The sequence below is a fragment of the Branchiostoma lanceolatum genome, chromosome 6 (assembly GCF_035083965.1).
Source record: "Branchiostoma lanceolatum isolate klBraLanc5 chromosome 6, klBraLanc5.hap2, whole genome shotgun sequence".
Taxonomy (NCBI): domain Eukaryota; kingdom Metazoa; phylum Chordata; class Leptocardii; order Amphioxiformes; family Branchiostomatidae; genus Branchiostoma; species Branchiostoma lanceolatum.
Genome location: NC_089727.1, coordinates 8,306,808 through 8,321,749, shown reverse-complemented (window position 1 = coordinate 8,321,749; position 14,942 = coordinate 8,306,808). Strand labels below are relative to the sequence as shown.

At 43.4% G+C, this 14,942-nt stretch overlaps 1 protein-coding gene across 3 annotated transcripts in view; it reads right to left on the bottom strand.

The window, feature by feature from the left end:
- Positions 1–14,757, bottom strand: part of LOC136436410 (sodium-dependent proline transporter-like) — a 71,624-nt gene extending 56,867 nt beyond the window's left edge. Inside the window, exon 1 of one of the 3 annotated variants that reach the window (XM_066430380.1) lies at positions 14,620–14,757. In XM_066430380.1, coding sequence (XP_066286477.1) covers positions 14,620–14,640 — 21 coding nt within the window. In that variant the 5' untranslated portion in view covers positions 14,641–14,757. Of the gene's footprint in view, positions 1–6,232; positions 6,252–6,801; positions 7,020–14,619 lie in introns of those variants that run through there. The other 2 variants (XM_066430382.1, XM_066430385.1) reach the window with 2 other exon arrangements.
- Positions 14,758–14,942: the final 185 nt, after the last annotated feature.

The window sequence follows — 14,942 nt, the reverse complement described above, 5'->3', positions numbered from 1 at the left end:
TCTCCTACTACTAGTCATTCGGGGCTCTAAAGCCGCAATTTCCGAATAGCAACCGACGATACTCCGCCTCAAAAGCGGCAGGGTGCTGGGTCGTAGGATTAGCCTGGATTCCATGCTATACAGTTGGATCAAACCTACGCTCCAAGCAGAGGTTCGGCTCCGGCTGGTTTTTGATGTGTTTTCGTCGGGCTTTATTTTTTGTCCCGTTTTCTGTCCGTCGCCAAGCCATAAAGAAAGCGGGTCAAAAAAAGAAAGCCCGACAAAGACGCATAAAAACACATTAAAAACCAGCCGGAGCCGAACGTATGCTTGGGGAGTAGATCAAAACGACAATTCTGACTAACAAGTAACAACACTACGTGGCCACATAGGGATTTCCCTTCTGTCCATCAAACTAGTTGTATTCAAACATTTATCACATTCTGTAGCCTCTCTGCATATTTCTAGACTCCTCTTAACCAGAAAGAAATAGCGCAAATCAGCTAAAACAAGGTGAAGGCTTTCAAAAAAGAGTCAGCCTGCCAAAACAAGCTCAACTTCACCGTTGGACCCTGTGACAAGTACCGGTGCTAGTATTTGCCTCTCAAACACAGAGTGTAGCCATACATTTGCGGCCTAAGATTCAGATCATCAGTGACGATATTTTCCATCACGTCACCATCACGCCTTGGTTTGACAGGATCACGAATGGATCCATATACGAGTGCGGCCGTGTGACTAGAAGGGACAACATATCATATAACTGTAGTCTTTGCGAATATACGTGAGCTGGAGTTTATTTTGAGCGTCGGTTCCGTTTGCGCGGGGTCATTGACACGATTCACCAAAAAAACTGTAACTCGATAAATAGGACGTGGCCATGTAACCACTACAAAATCTGCTTACTGAAACGGTCTGTTGTCTACGTCCTTGATCATTTATAAAATCACATTTCTCTAGAACCTCCTTGATCTATCCTACAGTTCTTTCGCAGCAGCTCTGTTTCTTATACGCATCGTATTTCAAAGCTTTTCAACCCGCCTTCAAAATGGACGCGCCCACGCCTATTTCTAGTACAAACGGACTTCAATGAAACATGATACATTGTCCAAAGCCAGTCCAATTAGACCCGCCCTTGCTGCACAGTTCGACCATGGAGCTTGCCAAAATACTTGCCCCCCTAGTTTTACGAGGGCATCGTCCTAGTTCTGTCAGCTACGCTGTGTGGTGTAAATCTTCCACTATCAACAGCACATTTTAAAGATGCCTTGGCCCTCTCATGTTGTAACCTAACTATGTCTGAATAAACAAGCGACGAAGCATGGGCACCACCTGTGACCCTGGTACACATGACCTCAATTTTATATCCCGGGAGCTGGCACTGGCACACACTGAGTTGATTATTTTTGTACCGTCGATTTCCGTGGTTTCCTTGTGTCTTTTTGTGGTGGGCATCATTTAATTAATTTCCCGGGCGTGGAAGTAGGAGTAGTAGTGGAACATGTAACGTTACGTCAACATTCAGACTTTTTCCCAGGCATACATAGGCCAACTGCTCGGCTCTAGGGCCAACATACCCCCGGGGAAATTTTACAACAGGCCCCCCTGGCAGAGATCGGGGGTCTGGCATCCAGACTAGTTTAATACAGGTTTAATACTAGAATATCTTCAAACGGTAGTTTGTCAAAATGGTAACACAAAGACACAAACGACATCAGTATAAGTACTGTGAGAAACCTGGGGATGTACTCATACACATCGAGTTGATAACTTGATTATTTTGTACGACTCAATTTTCGTGGTTTCTTTATTTTGTGAGTATCATATTCTGGACGGTGGCACAAACACGTGAACATGCATGTTTCATATCCAAACGGTGGCTTGTAATATGATAACGCAACTTAACGACGTCAGTTTCTAATCATATGGCGGCAAACCAAGCAGTAGCGTCAAGCTAGCGTCAGTGTTAATTAGGTGACCTTTTCCTAGAGGGCCTGAACTGTAAGGATAACGCGTTATGCGCCCGTGATTAACCAATCAAGCTAGCGTCAGTGTTAATTAGACGACGTGACATTTTATAGAGGGTTTGGATTGCAATGATGACACGTTTTGCCCTTGATTAACCCCTCTAAACGGACACTTCTGGCGGTCTCCATCAATATGCTGAAATCTAACTAAAATATTTAGAAGACATTCGAATACAGTAAATGAGTAATTCACTTCATCTCATGGTAGCAAAATTTCACGGTGTAAGGAAAATGGACATTTTCACTGAACTTCAACTTCACGGTGGCGGCAAGTGATTAACAAAACAGATGTGTGAAGAAAGAAATAATAACAATGGATTTTTCCACGGTGATGGTAAGTTCACGGTACAGATGTGACCGTGAAAACAGTGAACCTAAAGTTACAGTGAAAGAAACAGAAACTAGAATGGCAACATTTTCGGGAAAATGCAGGATATTCCCCTCCCATTACCTACACCTCAAATATGACATCCTTAGCATTGACTGTAAGGGTATTATGACGTTTCTGCATAAATTATGCAAGTGAGGTCTGCATTAGCATAATTTATGGCCAGGTATGTCAGAGGGAACTCCTGCTCTGGGCACCAATTCATGGGCACAAATTATGCAAACGAGGCCCTCATTGGCATAATTCATGGCCAGGTGTATTCACCTTTCTTAAATGTACCTACGTCTGAAATATGACATCCGTAGCATTTACGGAATATGCATAAATTATGCAAATGAGGCCCTCATTACCATAATTTATGGGCAGGTTTTCTGACCTTTCCTAATGGTACCTACATCTCAAATATGACATCCGTAGCTTTCATGGAAAGGGAAGTACAAGTTTATGCCTAAATTATGCAAATGAGGTCCTAATTAGCATAATTTATGACCAGGTATATTCAACTTTCCCAAAGGTACCTACATATTAAAGATGACATCCGCAGCTTTTACGGTAAGGGCAATACAAGTTTATGCATAAATTATACAAATGAGGTACTCATTAGCATAATTCATTGCCAGGTGTGTTTACCTTTCCTAAAAGTACCTATATCTCAAATATGACATCCGCAGCTTTCACGGTAAGGGAAATACAAGTTTCTGCATAAATCATGCAAACGAGGCCCTCATTAGCATAATTTATGACCAGGTATATTCACCTTTCCTAAAGGCACCTACATCTCAAAGATGACATCCGCAGCTTTTACGGTAAGGGAAGTACAAGTTTATGCATAGATTATGCAAATTAGGTCCTCATTAGCCTAATTTATTGTCAGGTGTATTCACCTTTCCTATTGGTACCTACATCTCAAATATAACATCCGTACCATGTAACATAAGGTACATATAACTTACTGTAATACCATCAGTAGACCTACCACCGCACATCTACTTGGTTTTTGGCAGAAGAAGAAGAAGAAAGAAGAAGAAGAAGAACAGGCAAGCAAAAACAGTATATCCCCCTTCCCACTGGAAGGGGAATATAATTACAGGTATACATGAAACATAAATGGCATGTTGCCTCCCTGACCCATGTCTCTTTGCACTACATACTAATGCTCCATGTGAATCTGCGCGACGGGCAACACTTTTCTATCCTACCGTTGTTTTGTTTGACGTAATCATTGTCATCAACAAACTCAATTATCAGATACGCGTAAGAAAGCGAGAGGTTTAAATACGGATTAGAATCAACCACCCTTGATGATGGCAATCTAGCTACTGTATGCTTTTGTGCGGCAGGTGTACAAGAAAACAATAGTTTGGCATGATTGACACCCCACAAGGAGTTAATTGGTTCGTTTGCAGAAGGTCTGACAGGTCCATTGTTTTTCAACACCATTCTCGCGATCCTCCTAAAGGTGTTAAAACCTGACTTTTCTCTAAAAACTACGTAAGTAATTTTGACATTACGTTGATGATGGCCAGACATCCAGGTAATACTGTACAGTACTATAAACAGAGTTTGGGTATAAAACCTGGCTCTCCAGTCACTGAGGAAAGACAGCGGATGTTGTCGACTCGACATGTCTGAAACGTCTGAATGTTTCAAAGTTTAATCCAGTTGCTTGAGCAACTGTTTTTTTTGCGTATTTTGACGTAATTTATGTCCACTGAGTTTTGTATAGCCGTGACCTTTACATATCACATAAGAAAATCGCTTCGATCTTTAATAGGTCATACGCCTTTGGCGGGAGGCCATGGTCGGTTAACTTATGCGTGACAGGGCCTAAAAAGCTGTGCCCTCGAGTGTGACACTACATGTGACAGACAGAAAATGTTCATCTTGTGACAGGGACACACGTCGCGTTGTTGACCAAAACTACCCGAGCCATTTGGTCAACATGTGCTCTGTCAGCCCCGCCAGTCAATTAGCTATCTGCTATCATTCAAAATGTCCGATCTGCTTCGTTCAATTTCATTTGCGACGATAAACGCGCGCACGTAACTCATCTTCAGTTATTTGCTCATCAAAATTCTCAGATGTTGAACCGTCCTTCCTCTCTGAAGCGACTAAAAAGGAAGAAGCCAGCGGAAATAGATAACGCTATCAGGTCACTGCTCACCCTTGGAAGCGCACTGTTTTCTGGCCGAACGTTCGCACAAAAGCTGCCAAACCGAGAGTTGGGTTTCATGGCTATATCCTGTCTTCCCTATCTAGACCTTGGATAGCATGGTAACCATACAACCGTGAGCTCCCCGGTGTCTCTACGGTGCTGGGAGTGTTGGCCACCCGCCCAGTTCATTAACGCACGCCGGGGAATCTTTACGGGGTTGGCTGGCTGGAAAGATAAGCTGTCAGAAATACGCATATGCTCAGCAGACTGGCGCTAATCTCCAAGCAGATGTATCGGTGGCAAGGCCTGTGGCCCTCGGTGGCATTTTGGATACTGGTTGGCCCTTTTGATACTGCCTTGCCACCATGAAAGATCTGCTTGGAGATTACGAACTGGGCCGGTATAACACCCCTAAGGCGGGTCACGGAGATTGGTTACCAGGCTAATCTAGCTCCAAACAATTTGGCCTAAATTTTTTCTTCACAACATTATAAAACATACAAAACTCAGTGGGCACAAACACGTAATATCAAAAATATTTTTCCGTGAAATCGACTTCCGATTCTAGATTGTCGTATTACGAACAGTTCGCATTAACTTAGCCGGTGGTTCGTTTCCTAGCAGCAAATTGTTCTTGCAGCTGCTTTCAACGCATCTGCTCTCATGTGATAATTATCTATGGTATCTTCAGATGTCCCTTTTCTCACTGTCTTGATCCTAGCTTGTCAATGGACGACTGATAAACTTTGATGCCGCTGTCAATCAACAAAACTGACGTGTGTCAATCACTTTTTATATCTACCGGTCACTTTTGTGGAATAATTCTTCCTCTTTATTTTCGTCCCCAAACTAAAGGTCTGTACAGATGTATATTGTATGCAACACTTACCAAAGATGATGCAATTTCATGCAATCGCGACCATTGCATCGTCTGCATGTATGTACAGTCACGCTGCCCATGCGATCTTCACCGCACGAAATGTTCAATATTGGCACAGAATTTTGCTAAGTAAGAAATATGATATACATGCATATTGAATAAATTCACCACATTGCACCATAAGCCGTTAGCACAACACTGTCTTGTTTTTTTTTTGTTTTTTTCAATTTCAAATTTGAAACATTTCAGATGTTCTTCTATTTCGGACTGTATCTAGGGAAGGAATTCGAAAGTAGCATAACTTTTGCTTGTCGTATATAGCAAACTGCAGTGGAAGCCGTATCGACATTGCCCTTGGAAAAGGACAGAGGCCCTAGGGACGATATGCTTGGGGATAGCTGTTGCTGCAAGTGGATGCGAAGGTGGTAACTCTATAAGACTACTTTACGAGAATACATGATATAAGATAGGCGAGTCCTTTTGCGAAACTAAAGATGATCACTTTCGTTTCTCGATGTCCCTTCCATCTTAACACATATTCCTTTTCCTCACGCACAAATCAAACCATACAGAAGGCCACAATTCCTTTCTTCAGTTTGCCCCATATAACGACGCCTTTCACGCTCTCAAGCCGAGTTCAGACGAAGACCAAAAACAAACACAAACCCGTATAAATATGTTTGCCTTTCGTCCTACCCCCTGCTGAAAGCACAACACTCGACTCTAAAACGTAATGCAAACTTGAACAAAACGCTGCCGTTTTCTTGCTGCTAAAATTTAACGTTCCCCAGAGAAAAATGTACCTGTCGTTTCGAGCGATGGGCAACGCAGTGCAGGCTACAGATCGAGACATTACGTAACGTCGACGTCGGGAAAGCCGGTGTAGCGATGGACGATGCGTTTCTCTCCCTCCATCAACATCATCCGCGGATGGATATATGTCTAAGGTGTTTGATGTTCGCCATTCCTTTGCTGAGAAAACCTTAGGGATATCCGCGCAACAATACACAGCAAACGGCTCTTTCTCTCTCTTATTATCAGTCATAGCTAAGTAACAACTCCGAGCTCACTCACCTTATAAAACTTATCTGCTCTTAGATACATCATAGCAACATCAAAACCACAAGAGCGAAATAGAAATACATTTTCAGATATACAGTAGACGAGCACTGGAAAGCGTACAGTCGTCACAAATACACGCTTCGAAATCTACCCTCTCTTTATATGACAAGAAGCGCATAGATCTACAGGTTTGATATCTTTATCGAATGAACACCGTGCATAGATATTTCTATAGAGCTGTGCTACCTGGATGCGACACTATCCAGTGTATTTCCCCCCGTGTATTGTGAATATGGAAAGCATTCCTTACCCCCATAGTTGCAGGATATGATGTGGACTCTCGGTGTATGGCCGAAGGGGCGTACGCTGTAACGGAACACGTATCAGGGACAACTGCCTCTAAGTGAGCGGCGCCGAAAATGTCAGCAGGTTTTTATGCAGGCGACCATGTGACGAGCTGATTTTCTCGGCTAGCTGCAACAGGGGCCGCCGTGCTTGTACTTTTCCACTACGCGATGGTGGAATACATTAGAGTACCACGTGACTGACTGGCGGGAACAGCACACCTACTTCCAGTACCGTCCTAGAATGTTTCGTGCATACGCGGGACTCCGAGTGATCAGCCTAGCTGGGAAATTGTTTGTGTTTATCAACAATCAGTGGCAAAGTCAACTGTCAGCAGACACCTTTTAACCGTAAACCGTTGACTATCATGGTTCCTCAGTTGCAACGTGTTATCAGGCATGTACAGGAGTTGCAGGGTTACAATAGAATTCATCACGATTTTCGTCTGTTGCATATGATATCTTTTTCGACACGACGTTTGGAAGCTATAGGCGGGATGTCATCTTTATAAAACGTTTGCGTACCGCATTATAGGGTTTTCCATCGGCACTATCTGTAATACGAATCTACATAGTCAAACAAAGAGTTTTTGGCACGGTAGTATAGGTGCAACCACAATGGCGCAACCACACAATGCATTTGTCATTCAAATACACGAGTGTTAGTATAAGCCAACGTTATCTACAAAGTCGTCAAAGCTTTTAAAGAAATACAATGCTGTGCACGTGTGAATTTATAGCTTATAAAGCCAATGCAAGAAAGTCAAAGGCACCACGGGCTAAGACAGATCTTTGATTAAAAAATACGGCACAAACCATTAAAAAAATTTTCCTTCATTTTCAAAAATTCAGATATACACTATTCGGATACATCTTGATTCGTCCCCTCAAATAATATCCGATGCGAAGTAATTTTGTTGAGGCATCGGCTTTAATCTAGGCTTTGATCCGTTTCTAATCCGTTTATAACCGGTAAATCAAATCTGGAACCCGTACGTAAGGCGGATCGCTCAATTCCGTGCCCTCTGTGACGCCGGCGGGACGTTTACGTCAAGAACGGGAATTATCATCTTGACATTCTGACGTCTCTACACCTTGTTACTTTGTCTGTGAAAGCCATAGTGATTCAAATACAGGAGGAGGAAATGCCGTTACAGTCAGTTCTAGTTTACCCTAAAAACTTTTTTTAGGATAGCGAATGTAGGAGCCCCGGTAGAAATAGGATGGCACCCAGGCTAGGCCGCACGCAAACGAAAAATAGCAAGCGGAGATGACAAGACTTCACACCATTACCCATCATACTTTGCAACCCTTCCAGCCCCACGGAAAAGTAGCGACAGAAATATATGGCAACACTAGTAGTTGTATTTGTGAATAGTGGGAATAGCAAAATCGCACAGACATGACAGAGACACACACAGACAAACACTGACAGAAAAACAATACTTAACTCCCTTGGGTAATACTTCTGATAAAGCATCAGCAAAATTGAAGCCAAACCGTATACGTCCTTGGGAAAATGAGTCGTTAAAAGTAAACAAGGTCTGATGAAAATCCAGGGACGTTGGTTAAGTATTTAAGTGAAGACGACCTTGGCAGAGGAGACAATTGTTTTTCCGTCGATCCTAGCCTGACTAATATCAAGCTTCTAGATCTAGCAGCCCTTCCATTGGTCAGGCCCCATACGGAGAGGTGGCCCATTCGGCCCCTGGTACAGTGACAGTGAGAGATTGTGTGACACGGGCTACCGTCGATCCCTGCATGGTGATACACGTATCAGGGTATCATCGCTTCCTGACATGAGCAGACAATATGGCGCTAGAACGTCCTGACCCGAAAGAGGCGGACGGCAGGACTCTACAAACAGAGATTGGATGTGGAGATCGCCACTTTCTTCTGACATCTCCCATTTTCTGACAAGCGTCCCCGATAAAATAAACAAGACCTCATACCTCCGCGGAATATTTACAGTCTTTGTGAATTTCTTGTTTTATTCATTACAGTGAGTTTCTCGCTAATTCTGTCTGTGTGTTTTCCTGTGGGAGCTTTGGGCCCGGGTCAAACCAGCGTTCCTCTCCTAGAAGTCTCCAGGTACATCATTTATTACCTAGACTCTACCAGCCTCCGCGGGTCGCTGGGAAAATAGTAGAAATTGGCCAAATAGAGTCAACTGTATAAAGGGGGTCGGCTATGGAGATAGGGTCCAATATTGCAACCCTCCATGGCCAAAGTCCCCCGGCAAATGGTCTCCCTATATATAAGGCTATAGCCGGCGCGGTTAATCTAGCCTGGGTGCCATCCTTTTTCTACCGGGGCTCCTACACTCGCTGTAGGAGCCCCGGTAGAAATAGGATGGCACCCAGGCTACGGTTAGTCTGGTAGAGACTAACCCGGACCAACACTGGATGCGGGCAAGCGGGAACAAACTTGCACGCACACAAGACAAACAAACAGACAAGACGTTTTCACGGAGGTTGTAACGGAGGTAAAAATGGCCGCGAAAGAAAGAAAGTGCGACAAGTCAGAAGAAGCTAACGACCTGGCCGGAGATAGGAGAATGTCGCGCGTCTAAAGACTCTAAGTACGACCGCTACAAAAAGTTCGGGCGACCTCCGAACGACACAGTCGGGAAAGTTCGGCATTGACTCGGAGGCAGCGGCGACCAGAGACAATCTATTTCATGGGTAGAACTTTTTTAAGTTCTTAAAAGTCTCCTAGATACAGAACAGAAGTAGAGAAGATTATCCCGTGGGTCATTAAGTTTTCTTAATTAAGGATTGATCATTGTTTTATAAGGAGTCGAGATCGAGATGCACTTTAATGGCACTTTGAAAAGAGATCAAACGGCTAAATACGTTACCAACCATTTAAAGTAGGTCAATAGGTGGTACTGAGGACTAATTTACCGCGAATGTTAAGTCGCATTTCAGCTTAATGATGCTAACTATCATATAATCTCAGTTCACACGATCAATTAGACCAAGGACAGTATGTCTTAGATACTAGAATAATGTCCTTGAGGGATATCCTTGTAGCTCAACTGGTAGCAGCCTCGGGCTCATAGTGCTAGTGGAGCTCCTGGTTCCAATTGGTTGCTTACTGGGAGCCCCCGGTTCAATCCTGGGTCAGGAAATCCCATTTGGGGCTGCACACGTGTTTCGGAAGGGACATAAAGGGGGGTCCCGTGAGTCGAGGAGGTGCCACGAGCACGTTAAAGGGGGAGGGTTAGCAACCCCTCTGTAAAAAATATACATTGCGATTGAAACAGCAAGGAAATTTGCTGCCCTATGTGCCACAAGGGTCTGAAGGAATGAACGAATGGACGACACTGTCCTTGCTTAGATAACACGAATCTCGGCTCACGTAGTCCAAATACCGCGTAGCACTAGGAGTCACGTTAAAGACGGGTATTCATGGAGGGCATCACACGTCCGCGTGCTATCATTACCATCACCATTAAAGTCCATCATGCCCGTTTTGGGTGACCTAATTCGAGTGGACTGTGACCATTTGCACACATAAAAATGTCCGGAGCTATCACTCTTATAGGGTACATTACTAATGGCTCCTGTCACTTCGACAGTAGGCTAGAACTTGAGACTTATGTATGGCTTTACTGGTAATAGCCTGGTAACCAAAGTAGGCTGGAACTTCATACATATCCATGGCTGTAGTGGTACTAGCCTGGTAACCACTGTAGGCTGGATCTTCAGACTTATCTATGGCTGCATTTCCTTCGATTCTGAGTTAGACTTTCTAATGGGTTTTTTTACCTCAAAACTTTCTAGCTCAACTCCTTCAATCCATCATGATTATACATCGCTTCCCCCCCCACAAAATGATAAACCCAGGATATCTTGTACACGTGTTACTTAAGCCATTACACATAACAACGTACACTTACGTGATCATCCATCTTTGTTCCATGCACATCAAGAGTAAAAAGATCGCATCGTGGATACTAATCAAGTTGTACAACACGCCAGCGACCTACTTACGGAAATTACAGTAATACGTCCCCGCCGATGGTAAGGTCCTTAATGCTTTCTTAATCACCGTGTAGGTATTTTACGAGCGACTCTCTGTCTTATAAGAACATTTAGAAGACGTCTAATGTCACGTTTCGTACGGAACATTAGGCTCGTTTATAATCTTCGATCGATTTTTAACCTCTACATGACCTAAGGCGGTTGATGAATACTTCATCTTTCTTTAACAAAGTTTAAGCAAAGGCGTGAGCGCAAGTTTCGGAAAGAAAGTTGTCCACGCAAAAAGGAATCGACGGGGAATGTAACATTTGCAAGCAAATGCTCAATGCTTACATTCACGTGGTCTAGCCTAACAAACTCCTGGTCTGTTAACTCTATTTCAAACACATTCACATAAATGCCCCCCCCCCCCCCCAAGCTCTGTCCTGCCACTTGCTACATACTAGTAACCGTTAATGTAATTAAGGAGGTTGAACGACCTGCCACACCTTACCTTTGCACATCTAGGTGCAAGCATTGTCTAAACCTATCTAATTAGGATGCTCCTACACAGCACTTGGTGGTAGCGAGTTATTCTCTATCAAACTAACTACGCCGGCTATAGGTAGAATATTTGCCAGGGTTTCATTTGCAGGCTACGCAGGCGAAATGTGATCTTCACCGTGGACTGACTCTACTGGCTAATTATTCCTTTTTCTGCCGAATTCTACGATCCATACGCCTGTAGGAGGGCCTGGTGGAGGCTAGTAGCGAGTCACTCTACGGTATATGTAACTACATATTCTTCGACCGTCATATTTTCCCTTCGATCAGTGTCAATCATTGCATAACCACAATAAATACTTTGCTTCTTTCCCTACATCTGCTTGGAGATTAGGTTACTGATTTCCGAAGTTTTTGTATCGGTGGATCGTGCCTCCAGTATGTCAAGAGACATGTAAAATGATCCTATAATTGCATATTATATAAAGCCTTTTTTATGCATATTCATGAGATGGTGCGGCGTAATCTTGTTGGCGTCACCTTTACTTACGAGAAGAGCCAATAGAGGCACACAGAACCTGTGTCCATTAACGACATAAAACAATGCACACACTGGTGAAAGAACAGATTAAAAACGACTTGCTTGTTGACAAGATTATCGTCGGATTAAAACGTCACCCGTTTTGTGTATCGTTGGTCTGATCCATGGCTTTGATGTCGTATTATCGACACCTCTAGATCCTTTTGACAACCCTGACAGAGACGCCCGTCTTATAGACCGATCCTGGCTGTCCATCAGCAGTTCAACCAATGACAGAATGGGATACTCTGATAAGTGATAACACTGGATAGGTTTGACATCGTCACATACATCTGCTTTCGTTTCGTCCTTCTTTAAAATGTGTTTTCTTAGGGTGTTGCGTTACTTACGAACTACGGGATATCTACATATATAGGTCAAGGGTCACCCCCTAGCAATCTCCAAGTAGATGTTAGGAAGAAAGATTGTAACTTTTTTGATTGGAAAATTACATTCATAACTTCCACTTGGATTCAATGTAAATTCGTTCACAACGATTTCTGTATTGTTGTTTAAAATGGGTTCGGATTTGTAAGTGACGATCATGGAATTGGACAGAAATATGCACTCGGATTTGTGTATACATAAAAAGTGTTTCGACTTCTAGGACAAAAAAGACGAAAATAGAACCATATTCAAAACCCAGGCGACAAAAAAAATGGAGGGCGCATCACGGAATGTATTCCTGATCATGTGTTTTGACAGCGGGAGTTGTGTGAACTCGATCTAGGCCTCGTAAGGGCGAAGTAGTGTATAGCATACCTTCGTGCGGTTGCTATGTGCAGAGGTCAAGTACAAACTCAAGGACGATTTTGCTGACGAGCGATCACAAGTGTTGCGAGTTTTGAGTTGCCCCTGAAAGTTGAGGGGCGATCCAGGAATGGTTGTGGGGTGACTATAAGTACATGTACATGTTCATGTATTAAACCAACTAGTCTGGATGCCAGACCCCCAATCTCTTAACTATCACGATAGAAAGTGCACACGATAGATAGTTATAGAGATTGCGGGTCTGGCATCCAGGCTAGCTTGTAACTTGTAAGCAGACTTGTAAGTTAAAATCAATCAATCAATCAAATGGTTTATTATTCATAAAAAGGCTTTGCAGCCACAGGCTGAATTGTGCCCTCTGTACATATTGCACTTTGTTTTCACCGACATTACACAAATCATTTAAAATCACTTACTATGGCATTAAAACAATTTCAAAGCATTAAGTTGACGTTATACCTACAAGGAGATTTTAAGACACATGTCTACGTACGACGCAAAGCCGTCCATCGTCTCAGAAATTCTGACTTTTCATCATGATTTCATACTTTTGCAAGAAAAGAAGTGAACACTTTTGCATACAGGCATGTTTGTAAATCTCCAAGCAGATGTTTGGAGGTAAACGTTTTCCGAAGTGTCCCTTTTGGGAACCAATGTGTGACAGAATTTTTGGACCTCAAGGAAAACGTAACAATTTTAGCCTCGCCCAATATTGCTGTTGGTCTCTACCAGGGGGTAGGGATTTGCATGTACAGCATGTCATGTACCCCTGTTAGCATGTAAACAGGCAATCCCAAACAATTATCTTCTCAGTCAATCACGTTCTACGGATAGGGGCTTGGGGCATAGACATTGGCCAACAACATGATTCAATCACGGCAAACGAAAAAAAGCCACACAAACAATTCAACAAACCACGGGGATGCCCGTAACACAGGGAGGGGTTCGGTTCAAGTTACAAGGTCAACCACGATGGAATTGATGACCCCATGACCTCATTATCTCCCAAGTGCCAGATACGACACGTAAATCGTTAGCACTTACATTTAAAGTTACAACGTAAACATCCGCTAGACTCTACCAGTCTCCCCCGGTCGCTGGGAAAATAGTAGAAATTGGCCAAATAGAGTCAAATGTTTGAAGGGAGTCGGCTACGGAGAGAGGTTGCCAATTTGACCCTCTCTCCGTAGCCGACTCCCTTCAAACATTTGACTCTATTTGGCCAATTTCTACTATTTTCCCAGCGACCGGGGGAGACTGGTAGAGTCTATAAATTATACGGGTTAAAAGGGGGATGTGTTGAATGAAACATTGGCAACAGAGGTCAAGGAAGAAAATACGGTAGGCAAAAATTATTCTGCAAATAAAACAGAAGCCGGCTGCATTTTTACATCTATGCGCATACGTAACGTTATTTATATTCAGTTGAACCCCTGCGATGCCTTTTGTCCCAACTTGATTCGCTTGACCACACACACACAACATAACATTCTGACTTCGCAAAATATTCCATATGCATGATTTAGATCATAACACCCTCTAAAACATGTATAAGAGCCAATCACGCTGCGGTAATTGAAACCATATGGGGACACCATTAGTAGCTCTACGGTGTCACTGAAAAACAGTGAGAAGTGACGATTGTGTGCATGCCAACACAACACGTACTCGATCGGAGCAAGGAGGTTTTATCTCCTTGATCGGAGACTTGATCGATGAAAGACAACTATAGCAGCTAACCCTAACACCAAACACTAACGTTACATCTACTGAGCGTTTCTGCAACATATAGTAGAGGGAGAGAAAACGGTGAGAAGAGATTCCTTCAGGAAAAATTCTGTTTACATCATGCAGATACGGTCGTTTATATTTCAATCCACGCCTGTAACGTTACAATAACCCACGTGGTCGTTTTAGCTTGCTTGCTACACAATCGTGCATAAAAAGTTGAGGATCCTAACCTTCCCGATCTTGCATCCCATCTTGACTCAGAGAACAGCGGTTTCCTAGAGAACAACAAGCCGAAAAATCGGGCCAACTTCCCGCGGAAAGCTGCCGTGACGTCTGCTTCCCTTGCTGAGGTCGGCCGGTTTTCTTGGAATGGAGACTGGCTGGTTGGTGGGTGTGAGCTCATTTGCATGCGCGGCGTGCCAGAGGTCACCCCTGGGGAAATCATGGGGAGAGGTCGGGAAGGCGATTCCATTCATGTCTCGAAGGGAGGGAATTCCGAAAAGTTTTTTTGGTGGCCTTCGTTATTCTCCAAACAGATGTTACGGTACAGGAG